We start from the raw sequence: 20,012 nt of genomic DNA, 5'->3' as shown, positions 1-20,012 counted from the left end.
TTTGAAATTTTCCATGGTTAAAAAGTTAAAAATATAATTCCCAAGTCTCAAACACATGACGCTGAGTGAAAGAAGCCAGACACAAAAGAGCACATACTACAAGGCTCCATATATATATATTAAACTCTAGAAAAGCCAAACCTACTCTCCAGTGACAGAAAGCAGATCAGGGACTGCCCGGGGCAAAGGGCACCTGGGAACCATTTGGGGTAGAGATGTCCTATATATTCACCGCGCTGCTGGTAACACGGGTGCACCCATTTGTGAAAATGCATCACAACACACGCATTAAATGGGTAGATTTTATTCTATGTGAATTTTATTACAATAAAGTTGACTTCAAAGAAGCTCCAATCCCTGCCCTCATGGAGCTAGAAGACACTGTAGGCATTACATAAGTCCCACATTTTACAGGAAGGGAGCAGAGAAATTCAGGGACTTGCTCCGCATCTCACAGATACAGAGACCAGCACCCAGCCCTGTCCTCACTGCCTGTGGTACCAGGTGGGGGCTCAATTCTGGAATCTCATGTTTTGGAGCGACTGTATTCTGAATCATTTAGTGGAACACTCACATCCCAGGTGCCTGGGTACCTGGAGCCTGAATCTGCCCTGCCTCCCCAGGAGGACCACCAGTCCTGTGGTTTCCAAACACTGGTAGAGATGCCGGGAGGAGGGAGTCTGGCCCAAGCCCCAAGTCAAGGTCTGCTTTATTTCCCAAGTCATCACAGATGATAAGTCCCACCACAGGCTTATCTTCCCATCTCCCTACTTAAGGCAAGTATCGTATCTCACCGCCCCAGCCATTCTCGACCTTCTTCCACACCTAGCTGGGGCTCGCACACCTGAAATACTCCACTGACATTCAAGCTCTGCGCTCTAAGAAATGCCCTTTGGGGGTGGAGTAGGTCCCAGAGAAAAGCAGCCAGAATCACGTGGAGGGTCAGAGTGCTGAAGGCACATGAGCCAGGCCTCCTCACTCTGAAAAGACTGACGTTGAACTGTAATGATGGGTCACATACCTAATGTGTGTTTGTCAAATCCCAGAATTCTGGAATAATGTTTGAATGTCAAAGGTTAGGCCAAATCCAATTCTGTTACCATCTGCTGCCCCGGCACAAACAGTGGGGGTGTAAACAGGGCACCGATCCCCCCGTGGCAAAGCTGGGTTTCCAAGAGCTTCTTTTTTCCGTGACAGCCAGCTGTGCCCCTGGGGATTCAAAGTCCTGGACGTGGAGGCTGGTGTGCGTGGGGAACACGGTTGGCTTTCCGTGCAAGCTTCCCTTGATGCCTGTACCCTTCAAAGACCAAATGCTGGCCGGAGGCCTGGAGGCCTGAGGCCCTCCATGGGGAAGGCATGAGGTTCACTCCGCTGAGTGAACTCCTCATACCTTGGATGAGGTTCTAGCCTCTGGAACCTCGGATGCCCGGTATCCAGCCTCTGACTGCTGGCCCTCCGCTCCAGGCTGCCAGACCCTCGGTTACCCTCTTCTGCAAGAGAGGGGCAGGAGGGTGCTGCTCATGCAGCAATGTGGTCCCACCCAGGCAGGGCCGTCTATGAGATCACGGGTGGGCAGTGGCTCCCATGGTCCACAGAGGCCCTGCCTGCTGGCTTGTCTACAGGAGCTCTCTTCTGCATTCCATCTCTCCTTCCTCTCCTCTAACCCCAGGAGGCAAGCCTGAGAGACTCCGTCCCCAAGTCAAGTCCTGGATTTGACACTACACTGGTATTCCTCAAGGACTTCCTGCTGCCCAAACTCCTCAGGATGGTAACCTTAGGGTGATAGAGGGTTCTTTTTTTTTTTTAATGATTTTATTTATTTATCCATGAGAGACACAGAGAGATGCAGAGAGAGAGGCAGAGACACAGGCAGAGGGAGAAGCAGGCTCCATGCACCGGGAGCCTGACGTGGGATTCGATCCCGGGTCTCTAGGATCCCGCTCTGGACTGAAGGCGGCGCTAAAAGGCTGAGCCACCGGGGCTGCCCTGGGGGGTTCTTTACTTCCTATATGAGCCAGCCTCCTCTGCAGCTTCTCAGAGGGCAGAAAGTATGTGCTCTCCAAATTCCTGCTGAAAATTCTGAAAATTGCTGATTTGAACCCCGTCTTTTTTTTTTTTTTTAAAGATTTTATTTATTTATTTGAGAGAGAAAGAGAGCTAGTAGAAACAGGGGGAGAGGCAGAGGGAGAGAGAAAGGGAGAAGCCGACTCTCTGCTGAGCAGGGAGCCCAATGTGGGGCTCAAATCCCAGGTCCCCTGGATCATGACCTGAGTCGGAGGCAGAGGCTTAACCGACTGAGCCACCCAGGCGCCCTGAACCCTGCCTTTCCCTCCTTTCCCCCAGCACCTCTTCCCTAAAGGTTGTCTCTCCCTAAACCTTTCTGGCTTTCTCTGCCAAGAGATCCAGCTCCTCTGGAGGACCTTCCCCCCTTCAAACAGACATAGCCTGCAGGTCCCACGCTCCCTGGTAGGTTGTGCGTTAGCTCAAGTGCTGATGGAGTGGGGAGGACATGAAGTTCAATATACACCAGTTTGATGAACCCATGACGGCAAATCCCAACCTAACAGCTGTGAAATCATAGATGAAAACTTCGGAGCTTATAGAAATGCCCAACCCAGCCCAGCCCAGGGCTCAAATTCCTCCCCTGAGGTGATAGGTGGGGGCACCAAACTGACGTGCAGGTCGGGCCACAGGAATGCTCCTGCAAACACGGTTCTCAGATGGAGAAATCTCTTCTGCAGAGTCAAAGATGCCTCACTGAGGCTGTGTAGCTTAGAAATACTTGGGAACCTGCTGTGTTCACAGGGCCATGGCGTCATCAGGCTGCCACCACTTTAGGGCTGGGCTGCAGGGTTGTGCTCAGCAACAGCCCCGCTGAGAAAGAAAGAAGGCAGAAGAAGTAAACTCATACAGTTCAAGGGGGCCAGACCCTTGGGGTTCCCCAAAGGCCATTAGAATGGCTGGGTCCATCTCTGCCTTGCTGTATCTCCGGGCTCCCGGTGCCCACCTCCTCATCTCAGAACAGGGGCAGGGCCAGAATTAAACACCAGAAGTCTCTGGGCAGAGGCTGGAAGGCGCTCTCTGCCAGGCCTCACCTGCTCTTCTTCCCTGCGATGGCAGCTTCCCTGACCACATGGTGTAATCCCCATGCGAACCCCTGGCCTCTCCAGGAGCTGTGCCCTGTCCGGCCCCTTGGCCTTAGAGCCCCAGGGTCTCCAGCACTATCAGCGTCAGCACTGTGGCAGCACCTGCTGTGCCCAAGGGCTGTGCTGACCACTCCGCACCATTTGCTTTGCCCTCCTCCCAGCCATTCAGCATAGGCGATATCACTATCCCCGCTCCCCGGATCAGCGGCCCGAGGCCCTGACTCTCCTGCAGCCTGGCCACATCTGATCCCACAGCCTGGCCTCCTGCAAGCCTTAGCTCTTGGTTGCTGGGATGAGGGGGGAAGCAGAGGCTTCGTCAGGCTGGGTGCGGGTGGAGAATGGAGAGGGGAGCTAACACTCCTAGAGATCTACATGTTTGGCTCATCCTGTTCATAATTCTATGAGTAGTTTTCATCCCCATTTTATAGCTAAGGACGTGGGGCTCAAGGAGGCCAGAGGTCTGGGGGTAAAGTGACTCCCCAGGCCCACGTGGCTATCCTGCAACAGCAGGTGTATTCCAACCCAAGCCTCTCTGTGGTCAGAGCCGGTGCCCGTCCACTGTACCATGTCACTACCTAAGCCAACTGCCAGAAGCAGGCTCCTGGACACTTCCCATGCCCTCCAGGCCCAGACCGGTGTCCCGGCTCTTGGTGGGACCGTGCAGCCTCTGGGAGGCTAAGCTCTCTCACTCTGCCATGGACGCAGTGCAGGGGGATGCCCTGACTGACGTCTATAGGAACCGGCCAGGCCCCGTTCCTGCTCTGCCAGGTGGAGGAGGAGGTCAGCCTGCAACGGTCACCTGGGGCTCCGTCTTCACGGCGCACACCATCAGGTGGTGCCTGGGGCAGGGGCCTCGCTTTGGGGGAAGGGGCGGCCCGTCCGGCAGGGCTCCTCCTCAGGCTCCTAGGTTGGTGAGGTTGTGAGGGTCTCCTGCCCACTTCCCGGTTTTCTCTCAGCACAGCCCGGTCATGCAGGAGCATGCAGGGAAGGCCTCCCTTGAGGGTCCCGCCATGCAGTGTGGATGGCTGGATGGAAACGGATCATGAGGTTGAAAGGGCCTCCATGTCACCGGGCCTGAGGGCTCACCTACCTGGAGAGACTCCCCATTCTGGAGGCCTTACCTTAAAGAGGGACACTCACACTGACGCAAACTTGAAAAAAGAGAACACGTACACAAAGAGAAGTTTACTTGGCCAGCATTTCCCTCATTGCCCTTGGCTTTCACTGAGGAGAGCTAGCTAGGTTCCTGGGGAGGCAGGGCTCTCCCTCCTCCACTGGCCTCCCCCACTTCCAGCGCTAGAGCCCTGGGAGCCATAATCTCTGAGCCTCATGTTTTTTGGCAGGAAAGGAGCATCACACAGGAGAGAGGCCCAGAGTGGGACAACACCTCCAAGACCCGCGTGGTCAGACGATGCTGCCCAACCTCACGGAACACATCACTCCGGCCCTCTCTGGTGCCCAAAGGTGAGCGCACCAGGAATGCAAAAGCGGATCGTGCTACATTTATTGACTACATGACGATGCCACCACCTTGGATCGACATCCCCAGTGGAACAGGCGGATGGATTCTATGCTTGGAGATTGTTCCTAGCATCAGAGGCCTCACCTCCAGCCTCACTGGCTTTTCCATTCCCCGCCCCCCCCCCCCAACCTGCTGCCATGTGCCCTTGCTCTGAGGCAGGCCACCTCCAGAGACGGATGTGAACCCATCATGATACCAAGCCTTTGGTCTGGTGTTGACGGCTTGGGCAGAGTCAGTTGGATCCGTGGGTGGCTACATGGTGGACAAGAGGAGTATAAAAGGGAAAACGAGGGAGGGAGAGAATACAAGAACGCTGGCAGGATGAATGACAGGGAATCTCCACGCAGAAGCAGAGGCCACTGATCAATGTCCCGGGGTGGGGGTTAGTGCAAACGGGCGTAAATCTGCAGGCAGGCACCCCGGACTACTGACAGCTGGTGAGCCAGGGCAGGGTTAGACAGGGAGGCTCAGGCGCCAGGGAGCAGAAATCTCAGCTTAGCAAACATCTCAAGAAGGCAAAGGCCCGGAGGGGACAGGAGCCATCTGAGGTATGCGAGGGAACTGGACTAGAGGCCAGAGGCCAACTGCAAATCTGGACAGTCTGGTGGGGGAGCTCTTTGGAGGGGCAAGGCTTCCTACAGAGAGGATGGAAACCAGGCCCGGGAACTTGCCTTATCCTCAGCCCCTGTAGGGGTGATCGAGGGTGATCGAGGCACCCCTGCCTTTAGCTGGACCGGCCCCAGGCAGTGGGCAGGTTTGCTCTCCCACCGCAGGCTCTACTGTGCAGAAGCTTCATCCTAGTGGTGGCGGTGGCAAGAGTCGGAGCTCCAGAAAATGTGCCACTCTGTCTTGGCTCTTCTTAAGCTCTGGCCTGGATGACGTGACTTCACCCAGCCTCACGCCCAGTACCTCCCGTCAGACAAAACCAATTCCCTCCTGAATCAGACAAGCAGGACACGCCCCCAGGTCCTTAGATTCAGTGTGTCAAGTAAATTCAATGGGGTGGTCACTATCCAGCTGTTTCCTGAGGGGGACGGTGGCATTTTGGTGGTGATGTCAACGGGCATGGGTGGGGAGCAAGTGGAGCTAGCCCAAGACAAAGGAGCGCCAGAGCTCCCTCGGGGGCCCAGGTCTTTGACTGACTGCACTGGGGGCTTGGGGCATGAGATTATGGGGGTGTCTGTGCCTCTGGTTTCTCTGCCCTCCACCACCAAATTGCAAGGCTGCTGATGTTGCTCACATACTTGTCCTCTCCTTTCTCAAGGAGTCTGTCCCTAAGATGCAAGAACTGCACGCCGTCCCTGGCGACTTAGAAGGCACTATCCTGCCCACTTCTTCCCACGGTCAGGCTCCAGACCCACTTTCCTTCCTCCCTCCGTCAAAATCTTTCCTTTTAGCTCTCCTCAAAAGGCATCTCATGTGCCCTAAAGCTTCGGGACACCTTCAGCCCGAGGACAGCCTGTCTTGTGATGGAATCCCTGCCCTGTACACGGGGGACAACTTCTGCGGGACCTACTTCAGCCCCCCGTGTCTCTCCAGTGACCTCTTGTGGGAGCCCACCTATTTTGCCGGTGGGTACCTGGCCCTGCTTATGGAGCGGAGCCCTCTCCTCGGCTGTGATCTGAGCCAGGCGGGTACTCAGGGTTGATCCTGAGTTAATAAGAGGCGGGTAGTGGCTTCTACAAACCTCGTGTGAGTTCCACATGGGTCCGGAGAGGCTTTCAGTATGCTTGTCACTGTGGTGGGCTTTAATTCAACTTAAAATTCATTTCTGTTATATACGAGCCCACAGAGGACTCAGGGTGGTACCACCAACATTCTTCAGAAAAAAGCGTTCAGCCTAGGGCCTGACTCGGGACACCTTTCCAACCTGCTAATGAGATGTAGACTGTTCTTTTCTTTTCCATTTTGATACTTCTCCAGAGGGACATCTCTAGGAAATACATGTGACCAGATACCTAAATACTTGACCAGATACCTAAATAACTTGAACATTAAAGACCTGTAGCTGAGAACTCTGTAAGGGTCAACCAGTATTTAGCCTGAAATGTGACCAGAAAACATCTCTTCGCGCAATGTCAGTCTCCTTCCTTATCCTTCCTTCAGATGTTCTAACTCTCTCTTCCAAACGGAATTTAAACCAGCTGGATAAATGCCCTCCCCCCAACTCCCAGTAGCATCCAGGATTACTCTGGAGGTCTGTGGGGTCGAGTAGGAACATGCACAGAACATGTGCGAAGCAGGGATGAAATCAGTCTTTGGGAACGCTGACTCAGCTAGACATCCTTGGGAGAGCCTGGACGGCCCCTGCCCTTACCTTTTGCCATCCTCCCAGGTCACACCCCAGGAAGCCTGTCCTGAGCCCCTGAGAAAAGGCAGCAGGAAGAGTCCTGCCCTCTGGTCCCAGGTTGGGGGCTCGTGAGAGGCCCAAGGGAGGGAAGCACAGGAGGAGAAGGAGGAGTGACTCCAGGAGGAGAAGGAGTCCCCCCTGGCCCCCAGGTGAGATTGACTCCTCATGCAAGGATGTACTTCTACTGCTGAGACCCTCTCCCACCCCGGCCCACAGGAGCGCCTGCCTGCACAGCTGGCCCGCCATCCCTGCCTGTCCGGGCTGGGTGAGGCCTGCCCACCAGCAGACTGGGTCATGGGTTGGCCTCCTGAGTCACTCTCCCCTCTCTCCCCCTTCCTTTGTGTTTGGTTCCTTCTCCAACCCGCAGGCCCACAGAAACCTCACACTTGTTCCTCACGCCCTTCCATCATTCTGGGGAAGCCAGATATAGCTCAAAGGGTCACTCTTGTTTGCCCTTTCACTTGGCTCTGCGTTCAGAGAGAGGGTGACACCCCATGTGAGGGTGACAATCCCTGGTACTGCTAGGCCTTTGGGAAGGGCTTCTGGAGACAGGAGTTTCATGAGGCCCCTGAAATCTCAGAGCTCTCTCCTCTGCTGGATTTGAGCAATGTTCTGCCATCGGTTCATCCCAAAGAGAGACTCTTCTCCATGAACCCATACTTTAAAACTTCTTTGGGCCTTTTATCATAAAGCTCTTCCCTAATTCTCTGCTTCTCAGCAGAGACTCCCTTGCCTGCCTCTGCCACACCCCACGCCCTGCTGACGGTCCCCGGGGCTTCCCTGTGTTCTGGCCCCATACCCTGTGGGGGGGCTGCCCCCCCCCCCCCGCCCCAGCCTGTCCAGCCTGCCCCAGCCCTCCAGGAGCCTAGCTGTGTGTTGTGTAAGTCATTTTGCAGACCTGCACAGGCCGATCAGGCCCTGCTCTTGTCCTGGGGCCCCATTCTCTACTTAAGCCCTTCTTCCCACTTTGCTTCAGGTTGATTACCTTAGACTAAACCCACAATAGCATTGTACCCTCAGATCTGAGTCTTTAGCTTTCCCCTCCTTCTCCACCTGGCCTCTGGTCTTCTACTTCCCCTCTCTTTTTCCAGGACACACTTAATCTTGTCCTTGAAGACCACTCTCAGAGACCCTTCAGTGGGGGGGGGGGGGGAGGGGGGTGCAGGGCGGGGGGATCCTGCAAGCAGGATGGCACAGGGAGCCCTGCCCAGAGTCACAGCAGGCCCCAGGGCCGAGGGGAAGACAGATGGGTAGGGGCAGAGGTGATGTTAACAAAGAAAGAAGGTGAACCTAAATCTGGCCTGTGCCAAGCTGTGTGCCAGCCGGCGGAAATCATAAACACCAGAGGAGGAAGCAAATGAGGAACAGGGACCCAATCGAGTGTCCAGGAACAGTGAGCCTTCCACCTTCTAGTCTGGCCCAGGAGCAGGTCACGCCTTCAGCTGAGAGTTGCCTCCTACTTGGGGCATTTCTGAGAATCCCAGCACTATCAGTAATCGCTCCCCAGAAAACCTCCTGGAATACAATGGAATTCCTCTCAGATGATTCACAAAGCCCAGGAGGGTCCTTCCTGTCCTTAGACGTGAGGGAGGAGGGGGCCACCTGACAGAATGTGGAGTGGCTGAGGTTGACTGGATGACTTTGAGTCCTTCCCACGGGGGACCCCAGTTCCACCATTCTGGGGCTCCTGCCCCCTAGTTTCCCTATATCCCATCCCCCCCTGTGCTCCCAGTGTACTAGCCAGCTGGCTGCCCCAATTTTTGGTCTGAATGGTTGCCTCGTCGGGCTACAAGCTAACAGACTTAAGATACTCCCCCTCCACGGGCACGCACACTCTAAGGACAGCACGGCTGCCCCTCTGCCCCCCAGGTCACCGCCAGGACACGGCCTCTGCTCTCTGATTCCTCTCGCCAACCGTGAGCCCCAACATGCGTTCCTGCAGCCCCCGGACGGGCATCACCGCACCAGGCCTGAGGACCTGGACCGAGATGGGCGCTGGGGCCGGAGAGGGGTCTGCAGGGACAGCACCGCGGATGAGGGTGCGGGGGCTCTCGGGACACAGCCTCTCACAGGCTCGGCCCGGGCCTGGCACAGCGGGGCCCTCCCAGGCGTCAGGCACCGGGTCGTACCCTCGCGCTCTACGCTAGGGCCGCATCATCACCCGGACTGTTGCTCTTACTTTGTACTCTTTAAATGGACTCAGTTTGTTTCTAAGGAAACCTCCCTTCTATGCCTACCGAACACGTTATGTAGCATTTGTAACTTTTGATCATAAGCAATCGACCGGTCTCTATTAAAATTAAAAAGTCTTCTTCTGTGTCCCATGTAAATCACGATCTTGGTTACGGCTACAGGTTATGTATTTTTAACACTAAACTCCTAGGGCCTAGGAAGACTCTTTGAGGGAGCGTCTCGGCTCCTCCTGCCCTTGCAGTTGGGGCTGTGAAAGGTGCCCCGAACCCCTCTTTCTACGCGCCCAGGCCCGACCCATGGTGTGGAATGAGCTCCGGGCCCTACTTACAATTCGAGGTTTGAAGGGCGGCTTGATCTTCTTCTGCTCCAGGAGCACCCAGTCGATCTCCTTGAAGAATGGGTGCTGCTTGATGGCGTCCTCGCCGTTCTGTGCTGCCACACAGCCCAGGCGCTTGTGGGGGTTCTTGGTCATGAACTGTGGGGAGGATGACACATGGAATTAGTGACAAAGGCCTGGAAGGGACAGGCTGCGAGGGAAAGATGGAAGTCAGCCAGGGCAACCTCTTTGGTACCAGCTCCTAAGCCTGTTTCCTGCGCTCCTGGGGGCTCTGCTCCCCACCCCCAGGGAACTCTTTTACTCTTGTAGAGAACTTACCATGTGCCAGCCGCCATCCTAAACCTAGCATACATACTAACTCATTTCATCCAAATGTGAGCCTCTGAGGTCTATCAATTGTCCCTATTTTAGAAGTGAGGTAGTTGAGGCACAGAGAGGTTAATGGGCTTGGCCAAGGTCAGTCAACAAGGTAGCATGCTGGAGTAGGAACTCAGGCTGTTACTAACTCCCCGAGTCCCCTCAGATTCTCCAGTCTTCTCATCAGGCCGACTGAGGTCTGATAAATTCACTTACACCAAGAGGTCAATGGTGGTCTTTGCCGAGGTAAGGAAAGAGAACCGGGGGCGGGGGGGAGGAAAGAAAAGAAAGAAAAAGGAAAGCGGAGCAGATAGTCATGCTAAGGTAAATTATCAAAGACACTTCCTGCACTTCTCCTTTTCCTGGCCCCTGGCCCTCTCACTTTTTAAAAAATTTAATTTGTAATCTCTAGCATACAATACCCAGGTAGATCAACTGATAAAAAAAAAAAACAAGAAAAGGAAAGGCTTATGGCTTCTCAATACTTGTCTGTAAAAACCACATTGATGTGTTTTATATTTGTTGGCTGCCGTCTTGTGAGAAGAGCCTCTGGCTTGGGGGCAGCTTCCTGAGATGTTAAAATCTGTATTTTTATCCGTGGCCCTGATACTTCCCCCACACCACCCAGGTGAGCTTATTCCTATTAAGTGAGTCAGTTCTGATGGCAAATAAGTTGAGTAGATGTGTACCATGTAGCCTTGAAAACACTCAGGGTTGGGAGGTGGAACTATTTCTGCTGCCACCCAAAGTAAGGGCAGAGGGGTGTGTGTGTGTGTGTGTGTGTGTGTGTGTGTGTGTGTGTGTGTGTGTGAGACACCTGTGTGCTAGAGACAGAGTTACATTTCACAGGGTGAAGGCTGAGAGTCTGTATTTAAACAAAGGAACTTAAGAGGACGAACCATAATCCAAAGGAAGAAATCTGTACTGATACAATTTCAGGCTTCATTAGCAAAGGAGATTTTCTTGGGTGGGGAGGGTCTCCTACTGACCCTTGCCTGGTGCTCTGAAGCCAAAGCACATGGATGCGCGATAGGGAGGGCCGCAAATAAGTGATGGAGTGGGGGCAGATTCAAAGTAGGAATGGTACCAAGGCACACTTCACCTTCCTTTTTTTTTTTTTCTTAAAGATTTTATTTATTTATTCATGACACACACACACACACACACACACACACACACACACACACAGGCAGAGGGAGAAGCAGGCTCCATGCAGGGAGCCTACGTGGGACTCGATTCCAGGTCTCCAGGATCATGCCCTGGGCTGAAGGCAGCGCTAAACCGCTGAGCCACCCAGGGATCCCACACACCTCACCTTCCTAATCTAAAAGTCGGCAGAGGCTACCCCTGCTTTAACGCTCCTGATTCCCACCACCCACAGGATAAAGTCCACAGACTTTGGCACGCAGAAACTTCTCAGTCTGAACCCAGGCTACCTCGGTTGGCCTCCTGTATCCTTTCTTCCCCTGGTTGAATGCCGCTGTCCAGTCCCCATGTATCCTCTAAGAACCTGTCAAAATGCTGCCTCCTCTGTGAAGCCTCCCCAGATTTCCTCCTCTGTAGGTACCTGGGACCTCAGGTTTCTTGTTTATTTAAATTATAATTTGTCTAGACATCTCTTTCCCTTGGTGAGCGCCAGGATATGAGAATCATTCCTATCTTCCCAGCACCTGGTTCAGCACCTAGCTTCTATTGTGCACTCAGTACATCTAAATGATTAAATGGGGGGCTGAATGCTGGGCCTCGGAGCACAGTGTTTAGGAAGGAAGGCACCAGGGCTGGCACTTACTGTTGCACAGGTTGTGCACTACATGACTCTATGATGCAAATGGTCTCCTCTAGAGTTCTGCACCACTGTCATGTGAGTAGCTGCCCTTAGACACATAGCTCAGTGGCCAGAGTCATGGAAAACCTGGCCTGGCCTGAGAATCAAGGGACAATGTGAGGAAGTCAAGTGTTCCAAGGCCAAGGGAGTAAAGACTCTTCCTTACTTCCTTAGCTCTTCCTGCCCTTCCACTTCTGGGGAGGAAGTATCAGGGCTACTGATAAACATACAGGTTTTAACATCTCAGGAAGCTGCTCCTGAGTCCGAAGCTCTTCTTGCAGGGACGATGCCTTCTCTCAGAGACTTTGCCCTCGCCAACCATCTGACACAGGTGGAACCTCTAGCTTCTGAATCTTTGAAAGTCAAAGTTCCTGAACCTCTGTGCTAATGACAATTTGCACTGGATACATCTCTGTTGTGGGAATTGTCCTGTGCATCGTAGGATGTTTAGCAATGTCCCTGGGCTCCACCCACCAGATGCCAGCAGCAGCCCCCCTCCAAGCTGTGATGGTGAAAACATCTCCAGATGTTGCCAAATATCTCCTGGGGTGGGAACGGGGGTGAGGGGCTAGGGGGTGGGAGGGCAAAAATCACACTTTGTTGGGAAACACTGCTCTGGGTCATCCAAAAATGAAAGGGCCTTGCCGCAGTGCGGGCAGGGGGGCTCATTGGCTTGTTGGGCTGGTGTTCAGGGTCCCGGGCAAGTGAGTAGCTCTGCTGGGCTGGTGCTCTGGCTGCTTTGGGTGTTGCCTGCAGGCTTCTCCTTCGCCGGCCCCCCACATAATGCCTACTACATACTAGATGCTCACTGGCACACAGTAGATGAGCGAATATACATTTTCTATTTGCTTCCTTTAGGATGCGTGGATGTATTTTTTTCTTTATTGCCCACCTTTGCCTGCTGGATGATGGCTGCTATACTCACCAATACTTACTTCGTGTGAGGTGTGATGCCTCGCACACTGGAAACCCTCAATAAACAGCAGGTCATTGAATTATTAACGGTGAGGGAGGGGGGGAGGGAGGCAAAGGGATATTGGTGAAGTGAGGGGAAGAAGGAAGGGGAAGAAAGCAAGAGCTGCAGGAGAGAACAGCATGCTCTGGTGTGGCACTTTCCAGAATGCGGTATATGTGCTCCCAGACACCGGCAGAATGATTTGACGTCTTTTTGCCCTTTTCCTATGATGATCTGTGTTACTTAGCTATGGCAATTGATACTGATTTTCTGTTTATGATATACAATTTCTTGGTAAAATATGTGTAATTAGGTAAATATCAGTAATTGATCGAAAGGACAAGTAAATCACAGTTGAGAGGCTACTTGGCTATGGACACCCGGTGAATGTGACGGGCCAAGTGCTAAACTTTGCAGCATTCTGATGGGCGACAGAAGCCAGGACCGAAGTCAAGGTTCTCACCTGTCACTTCAGTCCTGCCTCAACCCAGCTCAACTGCTCTGCTTACCTTCCCTGCACCTCACCTTCCACAGCTTTCCCAGGTAGACAGGGAGCTGCACTTACTGGCCCCAGTACAAGTGGCTATACGTTGCACAAACAGTCGTGCTGAGCAAGCACAAAGCATCTCACATGTGAGGGATTCTTTGTGGGGCTGGGGACAGTCTCTGTCGTATCTGAATCTGGCACAGCTGCACATGTCTTGAGGGGACACTTCTTTTCTGATCAGCTCTTCGGCCACAGAGATGCTGTCATGGACACAGGTGCACAGTGCCCACCTCCCTCTTGCCCATCAGGCTCCAGAGGGAGACGGGCGCAGGTGGCAGGGGAGGAGGCAGGGTCTAAGGCCCAGTGCAGCCTGGGTTGGTTCTGCTCCCTCTGAAATGTGGGAGCACACAGACTTGTGCAGGGCTCCCTCTCAGGAGACACAGACGTGTCCCGGTCCCACAGAAGGCAATTTGTGCCTCAACTCCCTGAATTGGCTGCCTGCATGCCTCCCATTCAGCCGCAGCAGCAGAGGTGGGTCAGAGAGAAGCAGTGGGGAGGAAGGGAGAGGGAAGGGGTGGCGGGGAGAGGGGGAAGACGGAGGAGGCCAGGGGAGCAGCGGGACTCACAGCTTTCAGGATGCTGACGGCCTCCTTGCTGAGCCACACGGGGTAGAGCACGTCATCGTGGAGGATGGACTCGAACAGGTCGTCCTCATTGTCGGCCTCGAAGGGCGGCTGCCCGGCCATCATCTCGTACATCAGCACCCCCAGGGCCCACCAGTCCACCGAGGGGCCGTACTCCAACTCCTGCAGGATCTGGTCGGGAGGCAGCAAGGTCAGGGCGCGTGGGGACGCCCGCCCGCAGCCGCCCTGGGCCGCGGGGACCATGGGGGCCGCGCCTCCCTTTGCAGCTTGGTCCCTGCACAGCGGAGCCCTGGCTCATAGGGCGGAGATGGGAAATCAGCCAATTTGGGGAAAAGTGAGCTTGGAAGGCATTATGCCGGGGCCTAACGATCACCGCTCCGAAGGCAACCCCGACTGTCTGCCCCCTGTGGGAATCACTCGCCGTCTCTTTGAGCAAAGGTCCTGACTTGAACTTGGGACCATAGAAAATGCCTGTGTATTTTGGACACTACAATTAGGGTCAGGGTAGCAAGATGTGGATTAAGAGAGACACAGGCGCGCTCTAAGTAGCTGAGCGCCGAGCCAGAAGATGAGCTTCCCGGGCACCTCCTTGAAATTGTCCCAACGTTGGATTCGCCTGAGCCCCCTGCTTTTGGAAAAGGAACTACAGTTAACAGATCTCCCCATCCTTTTGTATTTTGGCCACAAAGGATGCCTAGGCTTTTGGATATTCTGGAAAAAGACCCATCTCTGATGTTCCTCACCATTCCCATAAAACTTATTGACGAATCCCTTGTTTCGCTGCCTCATAGGCCCAGGCCTTCTCGTTTGATCTGAGGTATCCCCGCCATCCCCCCGCCCCCACGGTCAGAACATTCCCCCTACTGCAATAGCCCCCGTCAAATTGTCTCCTCGATCATCCGGTGGGCTTTGCCTTTGTCAATGGTCCCTACTCTTACCTACACTCTCAGTCTCCCTTGCTTCTTTTCCTCTGGCCAAAGGCATAGTCAAACTCATTTATGCTAAATGTGTTACGCACAACACATGACTTTGGAATACTCTGCCATCAGCTTCCTGCATAATGATGTATGGGGACTGCAGTTTTTACAAACTGAATCATGATTTCCACGTCTGGGAGGAATGCTACCTAAAGAAGCTGCAGAACCTTGTGAAAAGCAAGTAATAATCGCCCCAACCCTATTTTTTTCCTGGAGCACTGGCCGTGTGTTACTGTGCAAGACACAGAAGAACAGGCCAGGGTGTTTCTCTACCATTCCGAGTTGGGTGCTAAATTCTCTGGGTGATCGTGAACCATTCACTTGATTTTGTCATTAAATGAAGGTCAGATTCTCAGCTGAACCTCCTAAGATTAATTAAGGTGTAAGATTTTAAAAACACATTGCAAGATATAAAACTCTATAACTGGAAGTTGGTATGAAAACCAACCAAATACTTGGTCTCTGCGTATATATACAGGATGCAGCAGGTCAATGATATGTGTTTGGCTTGGAGTAGAAATAAATGCTGAGCTGGCCCCACTGCTAAGGAAGGGTTTGTGAAGTGAGGTCCGCATCCCATAATTATTTTCTCCTTTTATCAGAGCTGGATTAGGCAGGGTGCTGCCCATAAACACACAGAGGAGACGACTTCTCCAGGTTGCTCTCGGCTCTGTAATTCTACGAAGAATTTCAAAAAGTGAAGGTGAGAGAGGACAAGCATGGCTGAAGTGCATGTCCTAAAAGGGGTGTCCATCCAGGACTTTCCCTCAAAAGGCAAAGGCCACGTACAGTCACTTCAGCTTGAGGGATACCTCAGGCAGGTAACCTCTCAGGTAACCTGTCCAGAACAAGGCTCCAGCTCAGTTCTCAGATTTCTGGAGGGCAAGGGAGAAGGAGGCTGAACGTGAGTACTGGGATCTTCCATGGTCTCCTCAAAACACCCTTCTAGAGACTACAGACCAGAGATTGCTTGGGATTAAGTAAAAAGACTTAGGTGGACATCATTTTGAAAACAGTAAAAACACGCATGTTTTAGGAATCCTTTGAATTTAGAATGAAAAGAAATGTAAGAAAACACAGCCAACTTGGAATTACTTGGGGCTGGCAATCTGCTGAGACTTTTTGGTCTCTTAGCCCAGTGGTGAACACACGGTATCTGTAGGTCAGAGCTATAGGCTCTCCACTGTCCCGAGAAGCCAGTAATGCTGCTCTGTGTCAAAGTCAAAGCCAAAATCAGCGGCTCCTTTAATCATGAAAGATCTAGCACCCCACCTGGCTCACCATGGCCCTGCTGGTTTCAAGGGCATGGTTATCACCCACCTCTTCCAGAAAGCTTTCCCGAACTTCCCCAGCTTTTCTCTTCTGACATCCTAAGACCCTTTCCTGTACCTAAGAACTGCAGCCACTTTCCATATACTACCATGATTTTAGTGATTTTTTTTTTCATGGTCAGATGTTTCCCCTGGGCATCTATAAGCTGCCAAGCGTAGGGGCTCTAGTATGCTTCTGGGCCCTGTGCTGTGACCAGGCCAATTCCAGTACTTGGGACACTGGCTGCCACATGTGCCCACTACGTGTCTCACTGGGTGTGTTCCCTTCTTTCCTGGGTTCAGAGGACTAGGAATGCTGGGGTGGCCACCCTCCAGCCTCCAGGAGGTTAGCAGATCTGGGTTCTGAGCCTCTACAGGGTGGTGGGGAGGTCACCTCCAGGTGGCCTATGTGTGCTCAGATGGATGGCTCTGCAGAAACCACAGAACAGCCCTTCCCACCTTCCCCCAGGCCCACTCCAGAACCTTCCCATTTTGGGTGGCATCTTTCATAAAATTCTTTTGGGGCTTGGCCCTAATTTTCTGCTTCTTAACCGGCTTATCAGCAATGGGGCAGTGAGAAGGACAAGGCTTCACACGCTATGGGAGGGCACGGGTGCAGTGGTTACCCCCTTGAGTGGCTCAGAACTGAGGTAGAAGGGCAGGCAATGGGCCTGATGGCACCAGTCATACCCAGGGCTGGCTGCCATTTCCTGGGGGACAGGCGCTGGGTGTATGGAAAGGTGAGTGGGTGCGGTGGGGGCTCACCAAGGGCACATGGTGGGAAGAGAAGCCTTGGGGAAGGGCTAGTGCCTCATTAGGTGTCTGTGGTTTCAGGGTCAGCAGAGGGCCTCACGGCCCCTCCTACCTGAATAGAGGCTTACAGTTTCTCAAGCATTTTCATGCTCTAATCTCATTAGATTCTCAAAACAGCTTGAGGAGGCAGGTAGGGCAGGCATTACTCTTCCCATCATTTGAAAGATGAGGAAGCTGAGCATCTAAAACATTTTGTGACTTGATTAAGGTCACATGGGAGCATCAGAGGTCAAGTCCAGCTTGGAATCTCAACTTGTAGGACTGCGCTTTTCCCACCCCACCCCACGAGCCGGCAACAGGGATGGTAATCACCCGGAGCTCACCATGGGCCAGGCACCGTGCTAAACGCTTTGAAGGCCTAATTTCATTGAATCTCCCCAGTAGCCTTTGATAAAAGTAGCAATATTCTCATCAGCTGTAATTTGCCTCCAGAAAGACCAGGATTGTTCGCCATTTCACTTGCAATGGTGGTTGCTGCACTGTGGCCACAAGGGTGGAATGGGAAGGAAGAGCGTCTGTGCCTCATCATTAACAGAGAGATCGGCACAGTTCATTGTGACTCGAGTCAATGGACTGCCTTTCACGAAAGCTGTGTGGATGTTTTGTGCATCATAAAGTGACTGTTTGCTTTGGGCTGGGTCCTTAACTACTCTGCTGGCCTGTTAACCCTCTGACTCTGGCATCAGCTTACAGAGGACTTGGACCCAAGCATTCTGTTGAGAAGGAAAGAATGAGGAAGATGGTAAAAAGCAGGTCTCAATTGAGGACCCTCACATTTACTGGTTTCTCCTCTCAGATTAAATTCCCAGTGTTCCTGCTAAGGAAGACTGATTGAAATCTCTGCTTGCAGATCTCTTTGAAGGTAAAGGTTCCAAAGGGAATTCAACTATTACTTACTATCCTCATGCCTCTCCTCAGGTCCCCCATGTCTTGTGTGGTCTGTGAGAAATCTCTCAACTGTCCTTCCCTCACTCTCTGCCTTCTGAGCCATACTGCTGTTGCCTCTCTTCTTCCCGGGACAGGGCTGAGAGACCCAGACACCCTCCACTGGGAAACTCTTATTGGATCTATAGATCCCATAGGATAAAAGGCACTTTCCTTGGTCTTCCGTCCTAATTTTATTCATTACTATGAGCATTAAGAACTCCTATGTTCTAGCTATATGATTTTCCTTTCCTGAATGAAGATGAAGAATATTCTTGCCCCTTCGTCTTGGCTCACATTGGAGTGTTACGAGTTCAAATTCATGATTTCATTCAACAAATTCATGAACGATTCATGATTTCATTCTTTACTAAGAGCCTGATCTGTGTGCTGGATCCTGGGAGTACTCAGAAACACAGCCCCGGCCCCAAAGGACTCAGAACCCAGGAATACTGAACCTCCTGCGCTGCCCTGCCCCCACCTTCAATCCTCCTTGTTTTCAGGAATGCTTCCCATCCCTACCACCAAAGAGAATGCTGTGGATTCTGGACAACTCAGTTCATCTGGCAGGTGTCCCAGGAAGCTTTCCCTTATCCCTTATGAGGATACCATCTTGTCTCCTCTATCTATTTATTCTGCTTAATTAGCTGTTTATTTAGAGGCCACTGCCTTTACACCAGAAGTTCTTGTAGGAGAGTGAGGTGTGCTTAGTCAATTCTTCATCCTCACATTGCTTTGTGTCTAGCAGGTGTTCAAACAATGGCCACTGAAACGAAATGCAATCCGAATGTGTGAACAAACACCTACGCGCAACGGGTAGTGCTGACTGGGGGGTTGGTATCTCCTTCCCATTTTACACAGTCAGAACACTCAAGGCCACTTTTATTCAGTATCTATCGCATACTTTGTCTCAAATCTTAATCATATCACACTAGGTATCTCTCAGCCTAGACAAGATTGACTTGAGAAACTCGAGGCAGATACACACTTTACATTGAACAAAACATCCAAACAACTTCACAAAAGGCGATCTGTTGGTGAGGCTCCCAATTAACGTCTCTGATCTACCTTTATAACGAGGCACGCTTTCCTCTTCTTGCTCGACCCTGCGCACCTGCCCTGCAGAATCGCTGCTACACTAGAAATGGCAAATAATTATTCCTGGTTTTACTGCAGGTGCATTACAGCTGATGGAGCTAATCGCTGCCTTTATCGATAGTGCTCCTTTATTCTGGCTCTTAAGAAGTGAAAACAATGACCCAAGTCTGCACAGTTCTCTTGGTCCTATTCCATTGGTGGTTCTGGCCTGAAATGGAAGGGTAATGCCCAGTGAGGCCCTGCCCAGGTGTGGGGAATGGCCTGTTGCTCACGGTTTGCCTGTTCTCTCCTCCATCACCACCACTTTCTTATGGAGAAATCAGTAAGCCTTCTACTCTTCCTCCTCTCCCACCTCCCTTAGACTCCCTTCGGTTTTCTAGCACCTCTGCCCAGCACCACGAGGTGACCTCAGTGCAAGGGAACAACCCCGCCCCCCAACTGCCTCCACCCTGGCAGGAGAAGGTGACTCCCTGCACACGGTCCTACCTCAGGTGCGATGTAGTCAGGAGTTCCACAGAAGGTGGTGGTTGTGACACCGTTCAGAATCCCTTCCTTGCACATCCCGAAGTCGGCCAGCTTGCAGTGACCTTCTGCATCCAGAAGGATGTTGTCCAGTTTCAAATCCCTGCAAGATGGCCCAGACCCACAAGATTAATGCTTCAGCCATCCCACGAGGGCCTCCTTGAGTAGGGAGAGATCTGTGCATCTCAGGGAAATCTGCTACAGAAGGAAAGCCTTTGAGGAGGCTTGACTGCTGGCAACCAATCTCAGGCCAGGGCTCTCGCCCACACTGGCTGACCCCCAAAGGTGCCTCCATTCTCTCTACCATGAAGAAGGAGCTTCAGTAACACCAGGAATATCTCAAGACCGCTGCGGTTTCACAAAATCAGTGGTTATTTATTAAAGCCGTACTGTGTGCCAAAGTTCATATTTTTTAGACCTTGACATGAGAGAAATAAGCAACTCATCTCCCTTCCTTAATGAGTTAATCTATAGGGATTGGCTGGAGGGCCAAGACTGATGCTTCTTAACATTAGTGACTCAGATAAAACCACATAAGAATCTGACGCGACT

The 20,012-nt window shown here is 52.4% G+C and overlaps 1 protein-coding gene across 4 annotated transcripts in view; it reads right to left on the bottom strand.

Moving 5' to 3' along the window:
- The window catches only part of PRKCE (protein kinase C epsilon), a 525,000-nt gene that overhangs the window by 17,323 nt on the left and 487,665 nt on the right, over nt 1-20,012 (bottom strand). For 2 of the 4 annotated variants that reach the window (XM_049115863.1, XM_025465791.3), the window contains exons 12-15: nt 19,425-19,563; nt 13,799-13,987; nt 9,540-9,686; nt 8,336-8,533 (exon numbers count right to left, since the gene is read on the bottom strand). In XM_049115863.1, the coding sequence (XP_048971820.1) occupies nt 8,351-8,533; nt 9,540-9,686; nt 13,799-13,987; nt 19,425-19,563 (658 nt within the window). In that variant the 3' untranslated portion in view covers nt 8,336-8,350. Of the gene's footprint in view, nt 1-4,267; nt 4,298-8,335; nt 8,534-9,539; nt 9,687-13,798; nt 13,988-19,424; nt 19,564-20,012 lie in introns of those variants that run through there. The other 2 variants (XM_035695928.2, XM_025465795.3) reach the window with 2 other exon arrangements.

The sequence above is a fragment of the Canis lupus genome, chromosome 10 (assembly GCF_003254725.2).
Source record: "Canis lupus dingo isolate Sandy chromosome 10, ASM325472v2, whole genome shotgun sequence".
Classification (NCBI taxonomy): Eukaryota; Metazoa; Chordata; class Mammalia; order Carnivora; family Canidae; genus Canis; species Canis lupus.
The sequence above is the reverse complement of the archived record's forward strand: the minus strand, read 5'-3'. Positions and strand labels throughout refer to the sequence as shown.